Source organism: Pipistrellus kuhlii, unplaced genomic scaffold (genome assembly GCF_014108245.1).
Source record: "Pipistrellus kuhlii isolate mPipKuh1 unplaced genomic scaffold, mPipKuh1.p scaffold_m20_p_8, whole genome shotgun sequence".
NCBI lineage: Eukaryota > Metazoa > Chordata > Mammalia > Chiroptera > Vespertilionidae > Pipistrellus > Pipistrellus kuhlii.
The window spans coordinates 29058535-29081345 of NW_023425584.1; the positions used below are offsets into that span (position 1 = coordinate 29058535).

General features: G+C 46.9%; 1 protein-coding gene across 1 annotated transcript; it reads left to right on the forward strand.

The window, feature by feature from the left end:
- The first annotated feature begins 15433 nt into the window (after positions 1 to 15433).
- CXCL14 (C-X-C motif chemokine ligand 14) lies at positions 15434 to 22297 on the forward strand. The gene is made up of 4 exons (XM_036424304.2): positions 15434 to 15777; positions 15942 to 16047; positions 19564 to 19677; positions 22209 to 22297. Exons 1-4 carry the CDS (start codon positions 15714 to 15716, stop codon positions 22222 to 22224), a joined length of 300 nt encoding a protein of 99 aa, XP_036280197.1. The 5' UTR covers positions 15434 to 15713; the 3' UTR covers positions 22225 to 22297.
- The last annotated feature ends 514 nt before the right edge of the window (positions 22298 to 22811 follow it).

Sequence of the window (22811 nt, forward strand, 5' to 3'; positions counted from 1 at the left end):
GTGTATGCCAGGGGCCTTATGCTGAGGACTACAATGAATGAATGAATGAATGAATGAATGAATGATGAAAGCTAACATTCATGGAGAGTGTACTATGTGTCAGTCATTGTCATGCATTTTACAAGTACTTCTTCATGTAATCCTCACAATATCACTATGAGATATATATAATTATTATTATTCCAATTTTACAGATGAAGAAACAGGCTCAGAGAGTTTATACAGCAAAGAAGAGTTTATACAGCAAAGCATTTATTCCCAAGCCTGTCTCAATCCTAAGCCCCTGCTCTCTCCAATCCCTCCTCTGCTGCCACCACTCAACAGGCCCATAAACATGTCTGTCATGACTGCCCAGAAAAACTTTGAACTGTTTAAAGTGAGAGACATGACAGCTTTATTTTGCCTGGAGGAAGCTCCCTGGATGATGACCCTAATGGAAAGATGCTCCTGGCTATTAGAAGCATTCAACTATTCAAATCCCTGGTTAGCAATGTCTATCCATTGGTAACAGTATGTCCCTGGTCAGCAGTATCTGAGCATTCCCATCTAGTTTGAGACCCTCAACAGCTCTGATCTCCAGGAGTCCAAAAGCTTGGTAGGGTCAGTAGGTCATACAACTCTAGCAGGCATATAATGGGAGTAGACATAGGTCTACTACCTATGTAATACCCACCTCTGCTCATAAAATCTTGTCTCCAAATGGAGCAGGTGCCAGGCCAGGCATGGCTCAGTAGTTGAGCATCCACCTATGAACCAAGAGGTCACAGTTCCATTCCTGGTTGGGCCACATGCCTGGGTTGCAGACTCAATTTCCAGTGGGGAGTGTGCAGGAGGTGCAGGAAGCAAGCCAATCAACGATTCTCTCTCAACATCAATGTTTCTATCTCTCTCTTCTTCTCCCTTCCTCTCTAAAATCATTAAAAATATACATATATATTTTAAAACAAATGAAGGAGGTGACAGACTATACAAGGTGAACGTGGATGAAGGAATGAGAAGGTAGACCAGAATAACACTGCCTAAAGATGAAGGGTTCCCTTGCCTCCTCCAGGGACTGGTTGGAAGTGAGGCTTACGGCACTGCAGACCCTCAAAACCAAGACCTAGTGGAAGTCAATAGACCAAGATTCTAACTCCCTCTTGACTGAGGTCCCAAAGCCCTTTCCCTCTTTGTACCTCAGTTTCCTTATCTATGAAATGGGTACACTCAGTAAAGTGCCACCCACACAAAGGAATTGGGCACCCTCCCAGCAGTGGTGCTACCAAGAAATTAGCTAACACACTACTAGGCTATACATCCACTCACTCCCTTTGATGGTGCCAACCTCACTACCAATTTGCTCTGCTTTCACTCTGCCCCTTGGGGGCCAGCCTCTGGGAAGAGCAATTAGGATTAGTTCAACCACCACCTCCCCAAGTACACACTGTGGTAAGTGCTACCAACACCATCTCATACAATCCTCTGAAGGTTCTGAAAAGAACCTCATTTTACAGATTAGGAAACAGACCAAAGAGGTGAAGTGACCTGCCTAAAGTCACACAGCTAGACAGTGATCAGGATTTGAACCCAGTGCTGTCTGGATGCAAAATCCCAGTTTTCCAACTCTTACTGCACTCTGAATTGTAACAGGTTTTGGGGGGACTGGATGTATCAGATTTCACCAAACCAAGACTTTTATATACATCTTCCAGCTGAAGCCACTTTTTCCTAAGGGAAATTTAAATAAAGAGTAATTCTTCAACTAAACAGATGTTTAGTTGCAGATGTCTATCCTAGCAAATACTAACATATAAATGGCTGGGTTTTTAAAATGTAAGTCCTCAGAAAGCAGATATGAAGTCATTGTGGCATCCCCTCTGACTCCTCACCCACAGAAGTCAGTGTTTGAGAGACTCTCTTCTGCTCTAGTCTGAGCCTTATGCTCCTCACTGGAGCCATCTCTCCAGGGAGGTGTCCATTCACTTGATAATTATTTATTACGCCTCTACTGTGTATCAGACATTGTGCCAGGGAAACAAGACAGTTGCTGTCCCTGCAATCGCAAAGCTCAGTCTGGACCAGCCCAAACCCAGGAAGGGGGCTGGTACCAGAAGTTAAAAAGCATAGAGTTCCCCCCAGGACCATACTCTTGAAAGGCAGAGTGGAGCATTTATCCACCAGATCCCACTCCCCAATGGCTGGGTTTCAACCCCTGAGATGCAAACTGGACACCCACCCAACCTTGCATGTTTCCAGGATGCACTGATAGAAGGGCAATGGAATTCCCATAGGCTGGGAGAAGGCTCTGAGAAAGCTGCAGGATGCATGGAACACTTGAGGTGGGATAAGGAAGGAAGAGGTAATTTAGAAATGCCTGACACAGCTGCCACTGAAATCAAAGATGGGCCAAGAGAGGCAGGTGTGACAGGTGAAGTGTGGGTCTTAGTCACCCTTCATCCTACAGAAGGACCATCCCATGGACATCTAAGTGACATGCCAGGAACTATGCTAGGAACCAGGCAAGCATACAAGAAAAAGCTGCCCCCACTCCTGTGACCTGAGCAAGTCCCTTCCCTGCTCTGGGCCTCAGTTTCTCCATCCCCCAAAGACAGATAAAAATTCATGCCCTGCAGGGGTGTCGAAAAAATGGCAGCAGGGACGTTGTATGCCTCTCCATTGCTTTGCACTTGCATCATCGTCTGGTGAGGTCTGCCTTCGCCCAGAGAAGTGCAGTCTAATTGTGGAATCCTAGGTGGGGAAGAACTTTGGAGACCAGGCAGCCCTTGTGGCCCAAACACCTTGGAAGTCCCACCGGAGTGTCAGGTGGTAGCAGGTGGGAGCCGTATAATGCTTGTGGCAGCATATAGGCCTTGGAGTCAAGAAGATGAGAGCTCTGCCCAGATGGGTGACTTTAGAAAAGTCATTTATTCTCTCTGCCAATGGGAAATGTGCTGCCCAATTGGCAGGGTTGAGGATTCAAAGAGACAGTGTCTGTGAAGCACCACGACACAAGGCCTGGCCTGGCATATAGCAGGCCTGCAGCAAATGCCCTCTATGTGCCCCACCTGAGGACCTGGGAATGTCTAAATTTGAGGTCTCACAAGCCAGGCTATTGTCTTTCCTACAAAGGTTCCTTCACAGGATAGGGAACAGCACGGCCCCCGGCCCAGGTGGCCAGCCGCAGCCCTGGAAATGCTCAGGCTTTATAGTTCCCCAGCAGGCTCTGTGTTCTCCTCACTAGCTCAGGCCCTCAGCCCTCTGGAAAGCTCTAGGCTTAAGAGAACCAGGTGCCGTCATTTTAAAAAATTCTGTAAATAAAGGGCAACTTTGCGAGCGGAATAGGGTGCATTCTTGGGGTCTCCAAGCAGTTTAACAAGCCCAGCCATGGAGCAGAGGCATTCAGGGACTATGGAGCAGTTCCCAGGACCCAGCAGGCTGGCCAGGGCCCAGGGCCATGAGCTGGGGTGGAGTGGAGTGGGGTAGGAAAGTCTCCTCAGCTATTCCTCGCCCCCCTCCAAAAGCACACCCCTAGCTGGCCCTGGCTGTCCATTGAAGGAAGGAGGAGGAACAGGGGTGACAGGTCCCAATGAGAGTCGGGTTCATGCAGCTCGTCTGAGTTAGAGGCCTTATACCCTGAGAACAGCCCTTCCCCTAAAAGGAGTTTATTTTGCCATGGAGGTGGATTGTGAGCCCAGGGTGAGAATACCAAATCCCTGCTCTCCAGGCACTATCACAAAGCAAATCTGGGAAATTATAGTCAAAAGAGCCAACAATCTGAACTAAAAATTCATCTATATAATCTTCCTTTTTGTAACACGTAAAATATCCAATACTCAAAAAACATAAAACATGTCACCACCAAGTGCCCTGATAACAGGCAGCCTCAGCAAGATCCAAATGCCCAGAAATATCACTCTCAGTGAACAGAAACCAAGTTTCTCTATAAAGCAATACTTCAGTGCCTTCCCTTCAGCATACTGGCTTTTGGAGAATTGATGTGGGGCCCCTACAGAACGGGGCTTGGTGCCTGGAGAACAGAAGGGTCATCTCAGAGCCCCACCATCAGTCGCTGTCCTGCCATTCTTTGTCAACCCAGCAGCCTGCCTGGGTATTGGGGCTCACTTTCCTGGCACTATGGAGGTATGTGGTTGAGTGGAATGGGGAGAAAGGCCTCCAGGGCTCCCCAGATCCCTGCATGTATGAACTAGAGAAACTTTTTGAAAAGAGCCTCAACTAAAAACACTAAGCTGGGGATTGTTCATATTTCAGAAAGTCTATATTTTACCCCCAGGGTACTTTAGAGTGTTCCCAAGCCATTTAGGGTGGGGATAAAATAGGGCAGGAGTGAGGTAGCTATGAAATAATGCGTACTACAGAAAGATGAGTACACATGGATGTACAAGATGATTGTACTTACATGGAAGTCTCTGTGTTTCTTAACAGAGTAAGGAACTCCTTAACAGAGTAAGGAGTTCCATGGGACCTTTTTTTAGTACTACTGTATTGTTTTCAGAATAGTGTAGCTATTTCATTTAGGGTTTCTGTGGTTTTTTTGTTTTGTTTTGTTTTGTTTTATTTTGGGGGGGGTGTTTTCTGTGGGGGTTTTTTGTTGTTGTTGTTGCTGTTTTGTTTTTTTAGAAATGGGAGTTGGAATGGCATCAAACAGACCTAGGCACCAAATTAAATTTTCCAATAAAATTAATTACAAGTTCCTGACATCAGCATTCAAGGTTCTCCCTAACATACCCCTCCTTCCTCCCACCCCCACCCCATTGCCCATGACCCCCATCCTTATGGTATCTCATCTGATGGAACTAGCTACTCCCTGACATATCACACACTTTCCAGCTCCAGACATCCGCCTCTGCTGTTCTCCCCCTGTGGCTCATCCTTCCTTCATCCCTTTCCTCTCTATCTGTGTAAATCTCTCTCAGCCATTGAGGTCCATTTCAAGCCTATGAACTCCATGAAAGTTCTCCTGCTCCTACATGAATGGGACTGCCCCAAGCCACCCCCTGAAGTCCCAGAACCTGTGCCAGAAACTCACTTGAAAGAATCTTCCCAGGCTGTTGGCCTTTGGTCCCCTCCCCATCCTTGAAGCCTTGCAGCCCTGGCACAAAGGGGGTGCTCAGCAAGTTTCACTTTGATGTTTTTAAAGGACTTTGCACATCAGAGAAAAAACACCGCTATCTCAGGCCAAAGAAGGTCATTTGGGCAAACATGATTTTTACTCCAATCCAAAGGGATTTCCATACATGTGAGTTACTCTCTTCCTCTATAGGAAAAACACAATCCTTTTGTTATATTTCAAATACATTGTTAAAGCATTGCTCCAAATGTTGTGTCTTCAAAGACACAAAGCCCAGGAAAGCTTGTAAATACTTGTGGTGGAGCAGCAGCGAGCCCTATGACCTTCAGACTTGGCCTTTTTCTTCTGATGCTGGACCTCCTGGCTACGGCAAACAGGTATACCTGCCCTCTTCCTAGGCCTGAGTTTCTGCCAGTCTGCAGTGGGAGGCATCTCCCTCTGACAGGGCCCTCTCCCCTGTCCTCAGCTCTCTCCCTCCTACCCCCTTTCCCTCCAGCATCCACATCTGGTTTCCCTTCAGCACAAGTTTCACAATGGACAGATTTTGCACTCCGAGGATTTATGGTTCCTGCCGCTCCTCCTTGCTTTTGATATAATCCCATTATGTGCTTAAAATCTGAGCTGTGCTGTTGACTCTGGGGAGCTGTTTATGACAATTCTTTTACTATCTTAAATTGCTCACTGTTAGGAACCTGGTCTTATTCAGAAGCAATGACTGGTTGTTAAGACAGAAAATTGCAACTCACCTCAGACTGCTGGAATAGTTTTCTTCAGATAAGCTTAATTAAGGCTAATGTTTACTGGCAGGCCAATCCCCTCAGCAACACCTTTGAGCCTGTCCTCTTACATCTGCCTGAGACACTGAAGCAAATTAGTGAGAGCATCCCTCCCCAAACCCAATGCTCCCTTCCTCTGGGTACTACAGACCCGCTGACAGAAGGACTGGTAAAAACAAAAACACCAACTCTGCACACACCTCCCTCTCTGTAACTAATGGAACTGAGAACTACCTACCTTTTATTTCTCCACCTCTGCCTTCTTGCATTTTTCAAAAGATTAAGAATTCCAAGAATAAGGAGACAAAGTATTTATTCCCTGCCCTTTGGTCAAAAACTTTGACGATGGTTTCTCTTGCATCCCAATTCCCTCTCTGTCCTCCCTCTTCACCCGACAGCCAGGGAGCTCCTCCTAAGAGGCAAAACCTAATCACATAACCTTCTTAGGATTCAGGGACAGAGCCCAAAGCCCTGCACAATGTGGCCCTACTTTATATTAACCTTCTGCCAGACACTCAGGGTGCTCTGTTAACTAGCATACCCTTGGCTTTCTTCCCCTTCACTGAGCAGTTTAAGCTGCTGCCTCCACCTGCAATGTCGCCTTCCTCCTCAACCAGAACTAAAAGCTCACTCTGCCCTACAGCAGAGTTCACAGTGAGCCTATCCTTCCCTCACTACCCCTGCCCCTGACAGATCCCAGGGGGCTGCATATCTGTGTCTGAGACCACCACTTCAAAGGAGGTGGACCAAAACCACATTGCTGCCCTCTGGTGCTAGATGTAGGATGGCCAGTTAAAATACAGGAGCCTCAGTGCAATTTGAACTTCAGATAAACAATGAATAATTTGTTTTAGTATAAGTGTGCCCCAAATATTGCATGGGCACGAGCCCACAATGCCAGGACAGCCCATATCTATTTGCTAAGTCTGGCCATCCTAACTGGATGCCCTCCAAAGAGAACTGAGGGCCAGATGCCAGCAGCAAAGGGAGCGGAAAGCAGTGTTGAGGCCTGGGCAAAAGATGGGGAAGTATTCCTGTTCTCTGCTCCTAGGAGGCAGTATTGGGCTGTTCTGAGCCAGATGGCTTGGAGTTGACGATCAGCCGACACCTGCCAGTGATCTGGAAAGTTATTTACCCTCTCTGCACCTTGTCTGTAAAATAGGAATTACCTTTTTATTTGACTATTATGAGGATTAAATAAATTAATATTTGTACAGCATGCATAACATTGACAAAGAGTAACTGCTATTTGAGCATTTCATAGATATTAAAAAAAAAAGAATAAGAAAAAAGAATTATCCAAGCCTTTGCCAGTTTGGCTCAATGGATAGAGTGTCAGCCCATGGACTGAAGGGTCCTGGGTTCAATTCCCGGTCAAGGACACGTACCTGGGGTGAACGTTTGATTCTCAGCCTGGTCCAGGCACATGTGAGAGGCAACCAATTAATGTGTCTTCTCTCATGTAGATGTTTCTCTCTGTGTGTCTCTCCCCATCTCTTCCACTCTCTCTAAAAACCAATGGAAAAATATCCTTGGTTGAAGATTAACAAAACAACAAAAAAAAGGAAATTAGCCAAGAAAATCCATAGATGAGAAAGTCTAGATTTAATAATAGTAATCCTATATAATAAAGAGATAATATGCAAATTAACCTTCACACTCTCACAAGATGGCTGCCTATGACCAGGCTGGCAGGGGGTTGGTTAGTGAGGGACGACCAAACAACTGAACAAGCAGGCTGCATGGGGCGACCAGGCCAGCAGGGGTAACAGTTGGGGGTGACAAGGCCAGCAGTGGGGGGTGGGGGGGCAGTTGGAGGAGACCTGGCCAGCAGGGGGAATGGGGGCACATGCAGTTAGAGGCAACCAAGCCAGCAGAGGGGGCAGTTAGGTGTAACCAGGCAGGCAGGCAGGTGAGCAATCAGGAGCCAGCAGTTCAGGATTGTAAGAGGGATGTTGGACTGCTGGTTTAGGCCCAATCCCCTGAGGGGTCCCAGATTGGAGACGGTGTAGGTTGGGCTAAGGGGACAGCCCACCCACCCACCCCCGCATGAATTTCATGCACTGGGCCTCTAGTAGTAAAATAAAACAAGAATGGACATTTATAGAGCTCTTGCTATGTGCCAAGATACTGTGTTACATTGTTTGTTCTGTATTAGTTCATAATCCTCACCATGATCCTCTTATTATTCCCTTTTGACAGACGAGGAATCATAGTCACAGAAAAGCACAGAATAGTATACTAGGATTCTAAGCCAGGAAGTCTGACTCCATAACTCACTAGACTGTAGTAACTGTGATCACATTAATTCACTCATTCATTATTGAGCACCTGCTGTGTACCAGGCCCTGAACTCCTGTTGGTGCCCTAGAGTAAACAAGAAAACCCCTTGGAGCTCATGGGTCAATAGGAAGACCTTGAAGAAGCCTTTTCAGGTGTGAGGAATGGTACTAAAGAGAAAATAAGGCTATAAATCACGGACAATAAAGAACAGGGGCTTCTCCCAAACTGGACAAGGATGGGGGAGGAGAGGTGGCAGTTGTACAAGGTCAAGAAAGACTTCCCTGTAGAGATTCAGAAGGTAAAGCAGCAACCAGCCTCATCAAGGGATAAGGGGAAATCATTAGGGAAGAATAGGCAGCCAGAGTCAGAGCTTTCAAGAAACTAAAACAGGCGTCTTCAAACTATGGCCCGCGGGCCACATGCGGCCCGCAGAGGAGTCTGATCCGGCCCGCCAGGTTTTTTGGGCAGTGAGCGCAGCCGAGGTGTTACAGTAGGAATTAGTAGTTCATATAGTCCGGCCCTCCAGCTCTCTGAGGGACCGTGATCTGGCCCCCACTTTAAAAAGTTTGAGGACCCCTGGAATAGAGGGTGTGGCTGGAGAGGTGTGAGAGTCAGTAGCAGTGCAGGCTGGAAAGGGGCAGCACCCCGGGCCCATGTCAGGAGACAGGGCTTGGTGGGGGAAAGGAGGAGGCCAGGAAGGATGAGACAGGGTGAGGCCTACCATGATGGGCCAGTAAGCTGTGGTGCCAAGCAAGTGGGGACAACTGTGAAGATGGAGCCTCGGCCCTCACCATGGCTCATCAGCACCACTGAGGATTCTATGTACCTCTTCTGTGGTGCCAACTAAAGGGCAGACATGTCTATCACCCATCATGGGGGGCAGCCAGGAGGAGTTAAGGCTGCCTCAGGCCTCACTATTTAAACTGAATGCTCCCGAGTTCCTTATATAATGAGAACTTGAGGCCTGGTGCACAAAATTCATGCACAGGTTGAGGGTGGGGGTGCCTCAGCCCGGCCAGCACCCTCTTGCAACCCAAGACCCCTCAAGGGATGTTGGGCCTAAACTGGCAGTCAGACATCCCTCTCACAATCCAGTATGCTGCACATACCAGTGACCATACTTTTCATACAGGTGAAAGGCATCTTGCTGTTGTATGGGCAGCTACATTTTTTTGCCCTGATTATAAAAAGTAGTACATAACATGATCCTTCTGAGGCAATAGTACCATTTCCCTACCTTATGGGTGGAAAAACTGAAGCACAGAGAAGTAATTGGCTTTGTCACACAGTTATAAGTGTCAGAATCAGGGCTGACCACAAAATGTGCAAGCCAGAGTCCATGCATGTTATAGTTGCATCATCCTGTTTTTTCAGCGTTAGATTGGCCTTGCCAGGTTTTAATTTTTAAATCTAAGACACTGTTCCCAATATACAGAGTAGGTCCTTAGGCCTGGCTGGAAATCAGGAGGGGCAATGGGTGTGTGTGTGGTGGGGGGCAAGGGGATAGTGCATATCATAGCAACCTGTCATTCCACGGGTTGTTCTGGTGTTTGGTCGATTTGCATATTAGGATTTTATTATATAGGAATATTCAGATAAATTGGTAAGCAAGGAGAGAACCTTTTAAAAAATGCCCCTCCATTCAAAGAGAATGATGTGTCTTTTTCTTGGCCATCCTTTATATAGCGGTTGCTGCTTTACATACTTGCAATCAGTGTTTACACAACTCTGTGTTGTCTTCTTACTGAATAAGCATTTACTCCATGGAATTCTACAGGCTTTGTAATCAAGAGTCTTCATACCAGTATATTTCACTAGAGTTTTCATTGCTTACTAAACTAATCCCCTATTGTTGGCCACTTAGGTTAACATCTTAATAAGAAATATCTTTGGATATGTCTTGTCAACTGTTTTAATAGGTTTTCTGAACTAGATTAATGGGGTGAAATGATTTATTTCAAATATTCTGGCTACATACTAGAAGTATGATTTCCTAAAATCTTATATCAATTCATAGTCCCACCAGTGTTACTTAAGTGGCCCTTCCTCCTTTTACTTTGGATGTTAATATTTAAAATAAATGTTAGCTTTGGATATTAATATTTAAAATAAATGTTAGCTTCGGGTGTTAATATTTAAAATAAATATTTCATTATTGAATAGGACCCAAACCAAAATGCCATGATACTACAGCATGAATGTGCTTTTTTCTTGATTGCTAATGAGGATGCACATACTTTCATGAATTGGTTAATAACTGGTTTTCTTTTTCCCCCCTGAATTGTCCTTTGCTGTCCTTTGCTCACTTACTAGGTGTACCGGTTAATATTAGCAGATTTTGTAAGCAAAGAAAATACAATAATTTCAAGAGAAACATCAAAAGTGCTTTATTCAAAGTAATGTCCATTGCTAGCTACACATTTCCCTATCTTTCAGGTAATTTGTGGATACCAGCCCAATAGATCTCTTCTTGCTTTGAGGCAAAACAAGTTGTTTTTGAGTATGACATGCATCTTCATCCAATAATGCTTGTAATTGTTGGTCTTCAAACTTTTTCAGTCGACTTGGATGTTCTTTGACTTTCATATTGAAATCACCACTTTTAAAGCGTTTAAACCAACGTTCACAAGTATCTTGGAGCATGCTCACCATAAGCTTCCTGAAGTATTTTTTAATATATTTTATTGATTTTTTACAGAAAGGAAGGGAGAGGGATAGAGAGTTAGAAACATCGATGAGAGAGAATTATCAATTAACTGCCTCCTGCATACCCCCCACTGGGGATGTGCCTGCAATCAAGGTACATGGGCTTAACCTAAATTGAACCCAGGACCCTTCAGTCCGCAGACCGACGCTCTATCCACTGAGCCAAACCGATTTGGCATTCCTAAAGTATCTATTTCTTCAAAATAAAGCAATAAATTAAAACTTCCCACAAATGCTCTTTTTTGGCACGAAATTTGACATTTTTAATGTAAAAATATCTATGATGTTAACACCTTCAACATATTTGACATATGAAGTCTTGAAGCTTGTTGTCAACACAACAAAATGGCATAAATATTAAATCACATATATATCAACATATGTGTAACTCCATCTATTTTTTAAAAATCCACATTATGAACCGATACTCCTCATATATGTTAGGGCCTTCTTTGAAAATATCTTTGCTTGAGTTCTTAACATAGTAAAGATGTTTGTCTGCCATGAGGTGGTGCTGAATGAATAAGTGGCAGAATAAAAGCTAATTGGTCTGTCGTATTTGCTGCAGTAATTTTTTACATGTTGGGGAGTATTCACGATGCCCCTCTGCTCCCACAAAGCTACCTGGAGCCTAATTCAACTTCACCCAACTATCCCCTGTGCCATTTCCCCCGGGGTTAGTTGCTGAGGCTTTCTAACCATTCTAAGTATAAAGATCAAAACCAGTTGTCCTCAGGGAACCTTGGCTCTGCCTCTCCCTCCACCTCAGAGCAAGGCCCTGAGAAGCGTCAGTAGACAGGACTGTTCTAAAGGAGAAACAGCAAAGAGAAGGCAGCTGGCTGCTGGGTTCTATAGGTTGGGGGAAACACTGGGAGAGAAGCACTCAGCCCTCCAGAAAAGAAGATGCTGGAGAGGGAGGAGTGCCCACCAGGCTTGGACTCACAGCTAGTGGATACACTACTATTGGAAGCAGTGCCACACATGACGAGAGGTGAAAGGGCCAGACAGGTCTTTAGAGCACAGGATCTCACTGTAGTCTACTTCCTCCCACCTCTCCCCCACCTCCCCTAGAGAACCAGTATGATTATAAATAGCTATGTGTGTGTGTGTGACACACACACACACACACACACACCAGAATATATACTCCAGAGGGCAGAGCATGTGTGTGCAAAGAACTGCCTCACCCATGTCCACCTCACCCTGCCTCTTCGATCTACTCAAAGGCCCAGGTAAAGCTCAGTGGAGAGTCTGCACCCTGAAGGCATGTCAGGGGTCAAGCCTCCCTCACTCTCTGGGTTGAGCAGCATTATTCACAGACCCATTGGCAGGAAGGCCCTCCAACCTCTTTTGTACCCATGGATCCAGAACTACTCACACAAACAGGGGTGAACTCTGTTTGTAAAGATGATGGTTGTATTTTGCAAACCAAAGATGAGCATACATAGACTAAGGAATACAGTGGGAACAAAATATTGAATTGTCTGACCTCGTCTAGCCTGGGAAGTAGGAAAACTTTGGTCCATATTTTTAGGACCAACTATCTTTCCCTATAAAAGCTCCATGCCCATGACCCCTGGTGCTGTTAGATCCCACTTAATAAGCATATTCTTGAAACAAAACAAGAAAAAATCATATTTCATATTTCACATGCTCTTCCAAAGCTTGGTAGATTAAAAAAAATTTTTTTAGAACAAAAATCATTTGGGGGAGGGCAAGTTGCATTAAAAGCCTTAAAACAAGCATGATTCTAATTCTGAGTCATAATCCAATTTTAAAGGGCTACCCTAAAATTGAGCTCCAAGAATTTTTGTTGCACAGCACTGCTTGCAAGGAAATATCCTTGAAAACAAATTCAAATGTCCAGCAGAGAGTAATTAAAGTAATTATGGAACATCTGTACAATGGAATATGCTATATCTAAAATAACAATAATCAGCACTTATTGAATATTTATTCTGCTAGAGACCAAGTTACATGCTTCACATGCACCATCTCATTTAATCCTCCCAATGCTGTAGGTACTATTATATCCTCATTTCACAGATGAGAAAATAAATACCAAAAGAGTGAAGTCATAAGCCAAGATCACTTAGATAGTAGGTAGGATTCGCACTCAGGCAGTCTGACAGCAGACAAAAGTTTTTAGCATTATACTATATAACCTCAAATGATTATCATTAAAAGAGACATTGTAACTCTAGCTGGTTTTGCTCAGTGGATAGAGCATTCAACCTCCGGTCTGAAGGGCCCCAGGTTCGATTCTAGTCAAGGGCACAAGCCTGGTTTGCAGGCTTGATTCCCAGTAGGGGGCCTGTAAGAGGCAGCCAATCAATGATTCCCTCTCATCATTGATATTTCTATCTCTCTCTCCCTCTCCCTTCCTTTCTGAAATCAATAAAAAATGTATTTTTTTAAAAAGAGAGAAATATTGTAGAAGTGAGATTAGTCATGTGGAACTATGCTGATGATACAGTGACAGGTAAAACAAGCAGATTATTAAACAGGACATCCATCTCATTTGTGTACAAGCATGCAAGCAAAGAGAGAAGGGTTTGAAAATATAACACTGTAGCATCTTGGCTGCTGAGTAGGTGTAAGTGATGTGTGTGTGTGTGTGTGTGTGTGTGTGTGTGTGTGTGTGTTTTCTGATCACAAATGTGCTGATTTTGTGTTAAAACGATAATTTTAAATTTCAGAAATTAACATAAATGGCCCTGCCACAGTTGGTTGGGCGTTGTCCCATGTACAGAAAGGTTGGTTGTTTGATTCCCAGTCAGGGTACATGATCAGGTTGCAGGCTCAATCCCTGGTAGGGGGCATGCAGGAAGTAGAAATTGATGTTTCTCTCTCACATCAATGTTTCTTTCTCGTGTGAGCATTCTCTCTCTCTCTCTCTCTCTCTCTCTCTCTAAAATTCACTAAAAATATATTTTTCAAAATTAATATAAGTGCCAAAAATAAGTCCCTAGCACTTATCCTCTATATAATCCAAGTGTCCAGTTGCTGGCCTTGCTTTAAGTATAGGTACACAGCTGCTTGCATGGGACTCGGGATATTGCTGAAGCCAGCTCACAGGCACTGCTTCCCCACAAGGAAGCCAAAGCTCCCCAAAGAGAGACAACAGAGACTTCCCACTCTGCCCCTCACCAGCCTGTCTATCCCATTCCATCCCCCCAGCATCTCATCTGGGCACTTTTGCCCCCGGGAAGCTGCTGGGCTAAGAGCACAGAGCTGTGTGAACTGGAAAAGTCTGGCAGCTTCTGCCCTGGCGCCAGCTTTTGCCTGAGATGCAAACCCAGGGACCCTCGAAGCCTACGAAGGTCCATCCTGTTGCTGGGTCTATCAAAGAAGTATTTCACCAAATGCCTGAGGGAGGTGGGGTGGCCCAGGGACAAAACTCCAGTTCTGCAGCCACATACCAGTATACTAGGGTCCCTCCTGGCCTCGCCACCTGCTTCCTGACTATGTGATCTTAAAAAGTTATTTCCTCTCTCTGAGCCTGTTTCCATGCCTGTCAAGTAATTACAATACCAACTTGAAGGGGACTTGTAAGAAGCAAAATAAAATATATATCTATATAATAATAATAATAATAATAATAATATCAATGAGTACCAACTACTGGCTGGGCATTCTGTTAAACACTTCATATGTCTGATCTTAAGTAGCTCTCACAGCTGCCCTATGATAAGTACTGTTACTACTTGTACTTTTCAGAATGAAAGGAAGGCCAATAGTAATGAACTCACTTGCACTGGTGACTAGTGCAACAGGAACTTCTGTCGCTATCCCTGGTCCCCTACCAATGCACCACACAGCCTGGCACAATATCTGGAACATGGACTCCATCCAGATGATCATCACTGTCATATCTCCCTACTTGGCCTCTGCACGGCTTTGTAAGAACGGTATAACAGTGAGGAACTTCTGCCTGGTTCTCCCCAACCCAGACAGCTGGCACAGCCAGGGGCCAATGCCCACTTTAGGCAGCCTTCCTCTAAGAGTGATCAAACCTCCCACACACACACTCTCTGAGCCAGCTCCAGTGACCGTAGGTGGTGGTTTTGCTGCTGTACAACCTGTGGCAACCTCCCTCCAACCAGGCCTTGTGCTCAGGCCACCAGAGCTGCTGGCCCAACAGGGACTGCTCACACCCTAGGAGTCAGGCCCATTGGTACTCACACTTGGCACCTGCCCCCAAACCCTGTCAGTTCTCAGAATATCTGGGCCACAGCTTGGGTCTTCCATTTGCTCAAAAGAGCAGGTCAGTCTGTACAGAGGGAGCTAAGCAAACCACAAAAGCAGTGCCCTTAAATAGCCTCTCAACTGTCCAGTGGAGCCAGGCACTGGCTGTATGTGCACGTGCCGCAGTTTGGGTGTGCAAGTGTGTGCAGGAGCGTGTGGGAGCGCGGGGAGCGGATTCACTGTGCGAGTGCGCTTGGGTTCCTGGCTGGGAGTTTGTGCCGCTGGATGAGGTTTGGGGTGGGCGGGCTAAGATGTCTCCTCCCCCCACCGTGTTAAGAAATCTCAGTGAGTCACGGAATGGTTCTGCATATTAATGAGCTCACTCTCCGCAAGGGCAAGAGCGGATTTAAAAGAGGCTTGGGCGGGAGGAGGGAGGCTGTGGAAGGAACGCTGAGCCCAGAGCGGAGCGCAGTGAAAAAGGCACCCAGGAGCTCAGTGAAGGAGGCACCCACCGACGGCGGGCGGGCGCAGCGGCCGCAGCGGAGCTAGAGAAGCCGAGAGGAGCCGGGAGTCGCTCTCCGGGCACAGAGAAGAGCGCAGCCGGCAGTGTCTCCGGGCCACTGCGCGGAAAGGCGGGCGCCCTCCCCTTGTCCCTGCTCCCGCACCGCGAGCGCCCTGCCCCTCTGGCCAGCATGAGGCTCCTGACCGCTGCTCTGCTCCTGCTGCTTCTGGCTCTGTGCGCCGCGGGAGTGGACGGTGAGTGCCCAGAAGGTGCTTTGTCGCCGTCTGTCCCATTCTGGGGAACCCAAGCGCCAAATGCTATTTTTGATGAGATCCAGGGTTCTGAGTTGGGCACCGAGTGCGTGGAAGGGTGCGAGACCCTGCCCTCGACTGAGCAGCCTCTGGGCACTCTTTCGCAGGCTCCAAATGCAAGTGCTCCCGGAAGGGGCCCAAAATCCGCTACAGCGACGTGAAGAAGCTGGAGATGAAGCCAAAGTACCCGCACTGCGAGGAGAAGATGGTTATGTGAGTTCCCGCTCCAAGCTTGTGTATGCTGCTCTTACCCTGGGGCGGGGGCATAGCGTGGGGCTGGGTCAGGCTAACAAACACCTCTCCACCTTTGGCAGGGCCTTGGCAGAGCCTTTGTATTATAATTGCCCAGGGAGTCAGTCCTTAGGAGCCCTGTGTTTGCACTGCCCAACTTTCTAGGGTGATGAAGGGTTAAATGGCTCCCGTGTGGCAACTGAGAACAACACCCAGCTTGAAAGCACTCAAAGTACACCCAGAACTATTGAATTTGTACCCAGACTATGAGGTGTGCTGCCTTCCTATTATTGGAGAGAGGATTAAAGTAAACATTGTGCTAAGTCCTCAGACCTCCTTTCAGAGCCTTTTTCCAATCGGGGGACCATCTATGGCCAGTTTTCAGCTTTTAGCAACTTCATTTTGAGTTCCCTCACTCTTCCTTCTCCAGCTGTACTCCTGTAGGTCCCTGAGCCTGTGCGGAGGGCTCTGCTGGGGTTAATGTGCCACGTGGTTGGAGCTCTGCTTGGTGGGGATGTGGGAAATATCTTTGAAACTGGGGCAGAGAGAACACTGAGTCTCCTTGCTCCTCTGCCTTCCCAGTTAACCACTTGAGGCCAGCACCACTGTTTCCCCCTCAATATGCTCTTGGCCAGGAAGGGAGGCCTTGGCAAAGAGCTACCAAATAAATATCTGCCACGGATCACTGGCCCCTCTTCCCCGCCCCAGAAACAGGACACACACTATTCTCAGTCTGGGCAAGTACCTTCCAGCACTGGCCCCGCTGGCCCAAAGGCCACAGTCGGCAAAGGCAGTCCCCAATCCCCACGGTTACCTAGAGGCTGCAGAGTGGGGCTGAAGGTAGGGGAATTCTGAGAACCAAAGGCCGGGGCTGAACCCCACTGCCTTTTTCCTGGACACTTACATTATCCTCTTGCCCCTTCCTTTATGGAGCCAGGTCCAGAAAAACAACCAGGAAATTCTTTTTGTGGGGCCAGAGATCATAGGAGCTGAAGCCCTTCAGCTCACAGCTTACGGACTAAAAAATGATAAGGACGTGGCAAATTAAGTCTGCAGTCCTCAAAGTGCTGAAAAATGCTCTGAAAGTCCAGTTGCTGAGACCTTTCAAAGGAGGAGAAGCAGGGTGTGAGGTACAATGACATCTTGAAAGGACAGAACACTAGTCAGTAGGCCAGTTCTTTTTCCTGGCTAAACTTTTGAGAAAAGAGAGGAAACTGACAGGCAAGTGCATGAGATGGCTGTCTGCAGCCTCGTGAAAACTTGTAGGAGCCTCATGAGATCCACATGCAGTCGCCCTCTCCGAAGCCTCTGTTCCACACCCAGAACAACCCCCATCCCTGAGGGCTGGAGGTCCACTTCCCTCAAGCTTCTAAGATTCTCTAGATGAGACGAAGGGCCAGTACTTTTTGCCAAACCAGATTTTCAGCCACACAGGCTAAACAAAAGCAAGTTTTCCAGCTCACCCTGAGTCACCCAGAAATCTCTGATGGGGGGGGGGGGGGGGGTGATGCTGCCTGCTTTGTAATTTGGGAGTCCTTGCACTGAGAAGGGTCCAGGAAAAGTCCAGATTCTAGAAAGACCAACCTGTGTCATATGTCCATTGACCTCTTGCCAAAATCCTTGGCACCATAGAACCACTGAGGAGTGGGACGCAGGACCCAGAATTTCTGAGTAATTGCTGGGGGCAGAAAAACTCATGTCTTCACCCCACAACCAATTCATAGTACCAGTATTGTGACAGAGCATTTGAACCTGTGGTTGAGGGCTGAGCATACTCTCCTGCTCCCCAATCTTTAGGTCTCCAGACTTGGAATTCTGAGCCTGCACAAAGACCTGAAAAGGGTTTTTTCTCAGCCTTTGCCATGTCCTTTTATTACAAGTGAAAGAGCAACATTACAGGCAATGCATGGGCTAAATTCCTGCAGAGTGATAGAGTACCACAGAATGACCAGACTCCACTCTGAAGGCTGGCCCAATGCTCCAGACATTAAAGGAGGCACAAGACCTGGGGAGCGACAAGCCCCTCATAAAGAGGCCAGGGAAGTCAGTGCCCAGTCATCCATCATCAGTGCAAGGCACATCTCTGCCCCAGGATACTTAGGTTGGGGGGAGGGGAGATGGAAACTCAGAGCACAGGAGTTGGGAACAACAGCTGCCCTCATTCAACTTCCTCTCCCATCAATTAAGACTCAGTTCATAGAGACTCTGACCCCTTCTAGAACTTAGCATATAAGCCCTAACCCTTTATCTTTGGAGATCTGCAAGAATTAGCTGACTTCTCTCCCTCCCTTCCTGCTCTTCCCACTTGGACCCCCAACCACCCCTCCTTCCCCCACCACCCCCCATTCCCCAGCATCTGAGCCTTCCCCATACCTTGTTGTTGCTGTGATCTCTCAGGGAGTGACATCCTCACTTCTCACCTTATACTTTTCCACATCCCATAGGTGGTCCCTAATTCTTGAATAGCATTCTTCCTCCCCCACCCAGAAGCTTCCTCCTAACTCCTGCCACCATGGCCCAGCCCTGGCTGAGAGGGGCATAGCCATTCTGGACAGAAGTCTTGCCTCCCCCTTCAGGCTGGAGCGCCTATACTAAGGCTTCTTTCTGTGGCTACCTCATCTTGCATGACAATTACTAATAACAATAACTATTCATTGTGCATCTACCAGGTGCTAGACACTTAGCATAGGTTATCTCCTTTAGTCATCCCAATAATCCTAAGAGGTAGGTCCTACTATTATACCCATTTTACAGATGAGCAAACTGAAATCAGAAAGGTTACCCAAGATTCCACAGACAGACCTGGGATTCAGACCCAAGCCCTACGGTCAATGCCACCTGCTTCTCTACTGGCTAATATAGGTCTGAAGAGAGTCTTATTTTTCTGCTCAAGCGTGAGGCAGGTGGGACTTCAAGCTCAGGAACAACAATGGGCTTCAAGGCCAGTAAGACTTAGCTTCAGGATCACCAGTCCTGAGATAATCTGCAGAGGGTTGGGGAGAACTGGTGTTTAAAGGATTGAATGGAGACCACAGTGTGTGCAGAGCATGTTCAAGCCCTCCTGTGGAGTAACTCAAACCCAAGGAAAGAGGCCTTGCCATGCATACCTTGCTGGCATTAGCACCCTCCACCTCTAAACCTCAGGTTCTTAGGAGCTATTCTCCAAGGAAAATTTGAGCCCTGTAGACAACACTCTGCATGCAGGTGGGGATGGAGGGAGTTGGAGGATGGGGAGACACTATCCCAGACTCTGAGAGATCAGGGGGAAAAGTGAAAGCTGATCACTCAGTAGATATGGAGTCAGAGATTAAGGGGATAACCCGGATCTTCCAGAGGGCCAGCCAAGGAGTGAACATATAGGAAGGTTCCCTTGAAATGAGGGAGGAGGCCATAGTCTCTCAGTGCCCTGATTGGGACAGACCAGGGCAACTCACAGGCCACACTAAGGGGCTATCATTCAGGTTCCTCAATCCTCTACCCTATCCTACTCCATTTCAGCATCACCACCAAAAGCGTGTCCAGATACCGGGGTCAGGAGCACTGCCTGCACCCCAAGCTGCAGAGCACCAAGAGGTTCATCAAGTGGTACAATGCCTGGAATGAGAAGCGCAGGTATGCCTCACCTTCCTCCCCCTCATCCCCAGACCCAGATCCTGATCCTGGACACCTTGTAGGTCCTCTAGCCATGTTTAATGGGCGAACACTCATCACAATAACCTCAGCATACAAATATTGTGGTTACATATCCCCAAGAATGAGGAACTTACCAGTTAAAGCAGGCTATTGCTGTCTTAGACAGTTGTAAGCATCATAAAGGTATCCTTTTATGAACTAACTTTGTTTCATTTTAAATTTTATGTTACAGTCTTAATTCCTCACCTTATTTAAACAACTTAAGTTATATGACCCTGGGTTTCCCTCTGTCCAAGGCTGAGTGAGCGTCTGGTACAATTCTCTCCCTGATTCTTATGGGGTTAACATGACCTCTTAAGTGACTTGGTTTATTTATTATAAAACTGTAGGTACAACCACAGATGATAAAAATGACTCCCTGCCAACAATAGATTCTCCCATAATGTCCAGAAAACTGATAAACTCCTTCCCATGCAGGTGCAAGGAGACCTTGGGTTTGACTCTTAAAAATCAGACCTATTCTTAACCTCAGGGGCAGCAGTGGCCAGACCACCTAAGCCCTGAACCAGATCCTGCTCCTCTTGGTTCTGTTTCCCTATAAACAGAAGATAGGGTTTCACAGCTCTGATCTCCTGGGGTTCTATGTCTTGCCTCAGAGGGGAGGCAAGTTCCTGGGTTCTCCTATACCACATAAAGGTGAGCTGTCCTGGAGCACACCTGTCCTTGCATACTTAGAGACTGTTCACACACACACACACACACACACACACACACACACGTCACATGCATAGCTGAGTTTTCCAGGAGCTGGTGCCAGCACCTCATTCAGCAGAGGAGGAAACCAAGGCTAAGTGTGGATGGGGAGTGACTTCTCAGGAGCACAAGGAAGAAAGCCAGGCTTCCCAGTGTCACCTTCTCCTTCCCTACCTCTGGTCCCTGTGCTGCCCCTTCTCCACTAAGCTCAGCCAATAAATAGCTCCCTCATAGTTAACACTTGGGTATAATCCCAGTACCTGAATCTTTTGAGCCGTCTCCAAAACTGCCTCATCTGCAGTTTCTTGAAATAGAAAATGATGAGAGTGAGATATAATTTTCTACAAGTCTTATGGGAATGAAACCCTCTTTCTGATCAGGCAGCTCACGTGGCAAAAGCAGCATCGTCTCATCCACTGTAATGCTACAGGCCCTGTGTCATCAAAAGTGTAAAGAGGTTAACCTTAGGGCCAGTTCATGGAAGGGTTGCGAACATCTTCACTGGACTGCTGGGAGATAGATACTCAGGCCTTTTTATAGGAGTACTTACCCCTCACCCCTCCACCTAGGCCACAGCTTTGAGGAAGAGGAGGCAGGCATGGATCCATGCAGCCCTGACCTTCTCATTTCTGCAAATTCCAATAATGAGAGCAGTGAGGGCACTTCTTTTCCCAGAACTCCGTCACTTCATTACAAAATAAGTTCATCCCTTTCTTGGAATACTGAGGTATCTTGGAAGAGGAAGGGGCATTCCCTTGTCTTCCCCACCTCCCCTCACCCTGTAAAAGGTTGGAAATGTCTCCATAAATACAGAATGGAGATAAGGGAACTATCTTGAAGCCTTCTTTGGAGAGAGATAAAGAGAAAGGGGGAGAGGATGGGCAAGGGGAGAGCAGGAGAGAGAGAGAATATGCTAAACCTAGGAGAGAAGGAGAGGACAGTGGGCCATCCCAGCACTTGGGGTCCAGACTAGAGATGCCAAGCACCTCAGGGCCCAGAGCTCTTCCAGCTGCCACTGGCAACAACAGCAACAGCAGGCATTTGATTTCATGTGCAATTAGGTGGTCTTACTCAGAAATCAGGAAATAGGCAGAGGGAGCGATGAGTTGTCTGAGTGTGAAGTGCAACTCCTTCTGCCAAGTAGCAGAAAAGAAGGGATTAAAATACTTAGAGATGGCTTGGGAGGAGAGGGGAAAAGTCAGCTTGTGAATGCACATAGGCTGTTAACTTCCAGAGGGTGTGACCTTGAGCCACAGGCCTGCATGACAGCCCCAGCCCCACTATACCCTCTTCAGTCTTAAGGCAGCTGTTCTACAACTGGTGCTCTCCCAGAGGATAGACATTCTTTGGGCAAAATACAAAGGAAATCACAAGCCTAAATTGAGGGAGGAAATGCTTCTCCCCCCAACACACCTCCCCACCTCTGCCCATGTTGGAGACAGAACCCCTTCCCACCAATGACATTCAATATCAATGAGACTCTTGTGCCTCAGGTTCCTCATATGCAGAGGGGTTTGCTTCATAGAGTTTTGAGGATACAATGACTACAGATGTGGAGGCTGTTTAGAAGGTCAAAGCCAGATTCAGGTGTGCTTTTGTGGTCCTTGTGATGATTTGAGATGTTCCCCACTTCTCCCAGGCTCCTGCAGTCCTGGGAGAGGCACTGCTGGAGACAAGAATGAAGGAGAGAAACCATCAGCCTGTGCACTGCCCAAATCATGTCCTGAGCCACTTACATGGGTGTGTTTTTTCCCCAGGGTCTACGAAGAATAGGGTGAAAAACCCCAGATGGGAGAGCATCATACCCGTTGGGAGACAGCAAAGGACTATGCAGATTAAACACACACAAAACCTTCCTTTCTCACAGGCATAAGACACAAATTATATATTGTTACAAAGCACTTTTTACCAAGGGTCACTTTTTACATTTTACAGTTGTGTGCAAAAGGCTTCCAGATGTGAGACCCATCGCTCTTGCTCTCTAGATTTCATCACAGGCTGCTTTTTACTGAAAAGCTGGGAACTCATGCCTTTCCTTTGTAAAAACTGCTTTTTTATATTTGTCCAGACGTTACTATACATCTGAGCTTTATAAGCACCTAGGAGGAACAGGGAGCTTGGTTGAGACATTTCATAGTAGCGTTGATCCATTCCTAGAGCAGGAAGCTTCCGCTCAGAGGTCCTGGCACCTTGGCACAGCTGCCACGGGCTCTTCTGGGTCAGTCACAGCCTCAGGGGGACTCCGCAGTGGCCTCAGTCACTGGGCAAGTAAGAGCAGATCTCTTTGCATCTGTTATTTTATGAACTCGAGTTTGACTGCTTCCTCTCTCTCTGGTTAATTTTTACAAACTCTAGAAAAC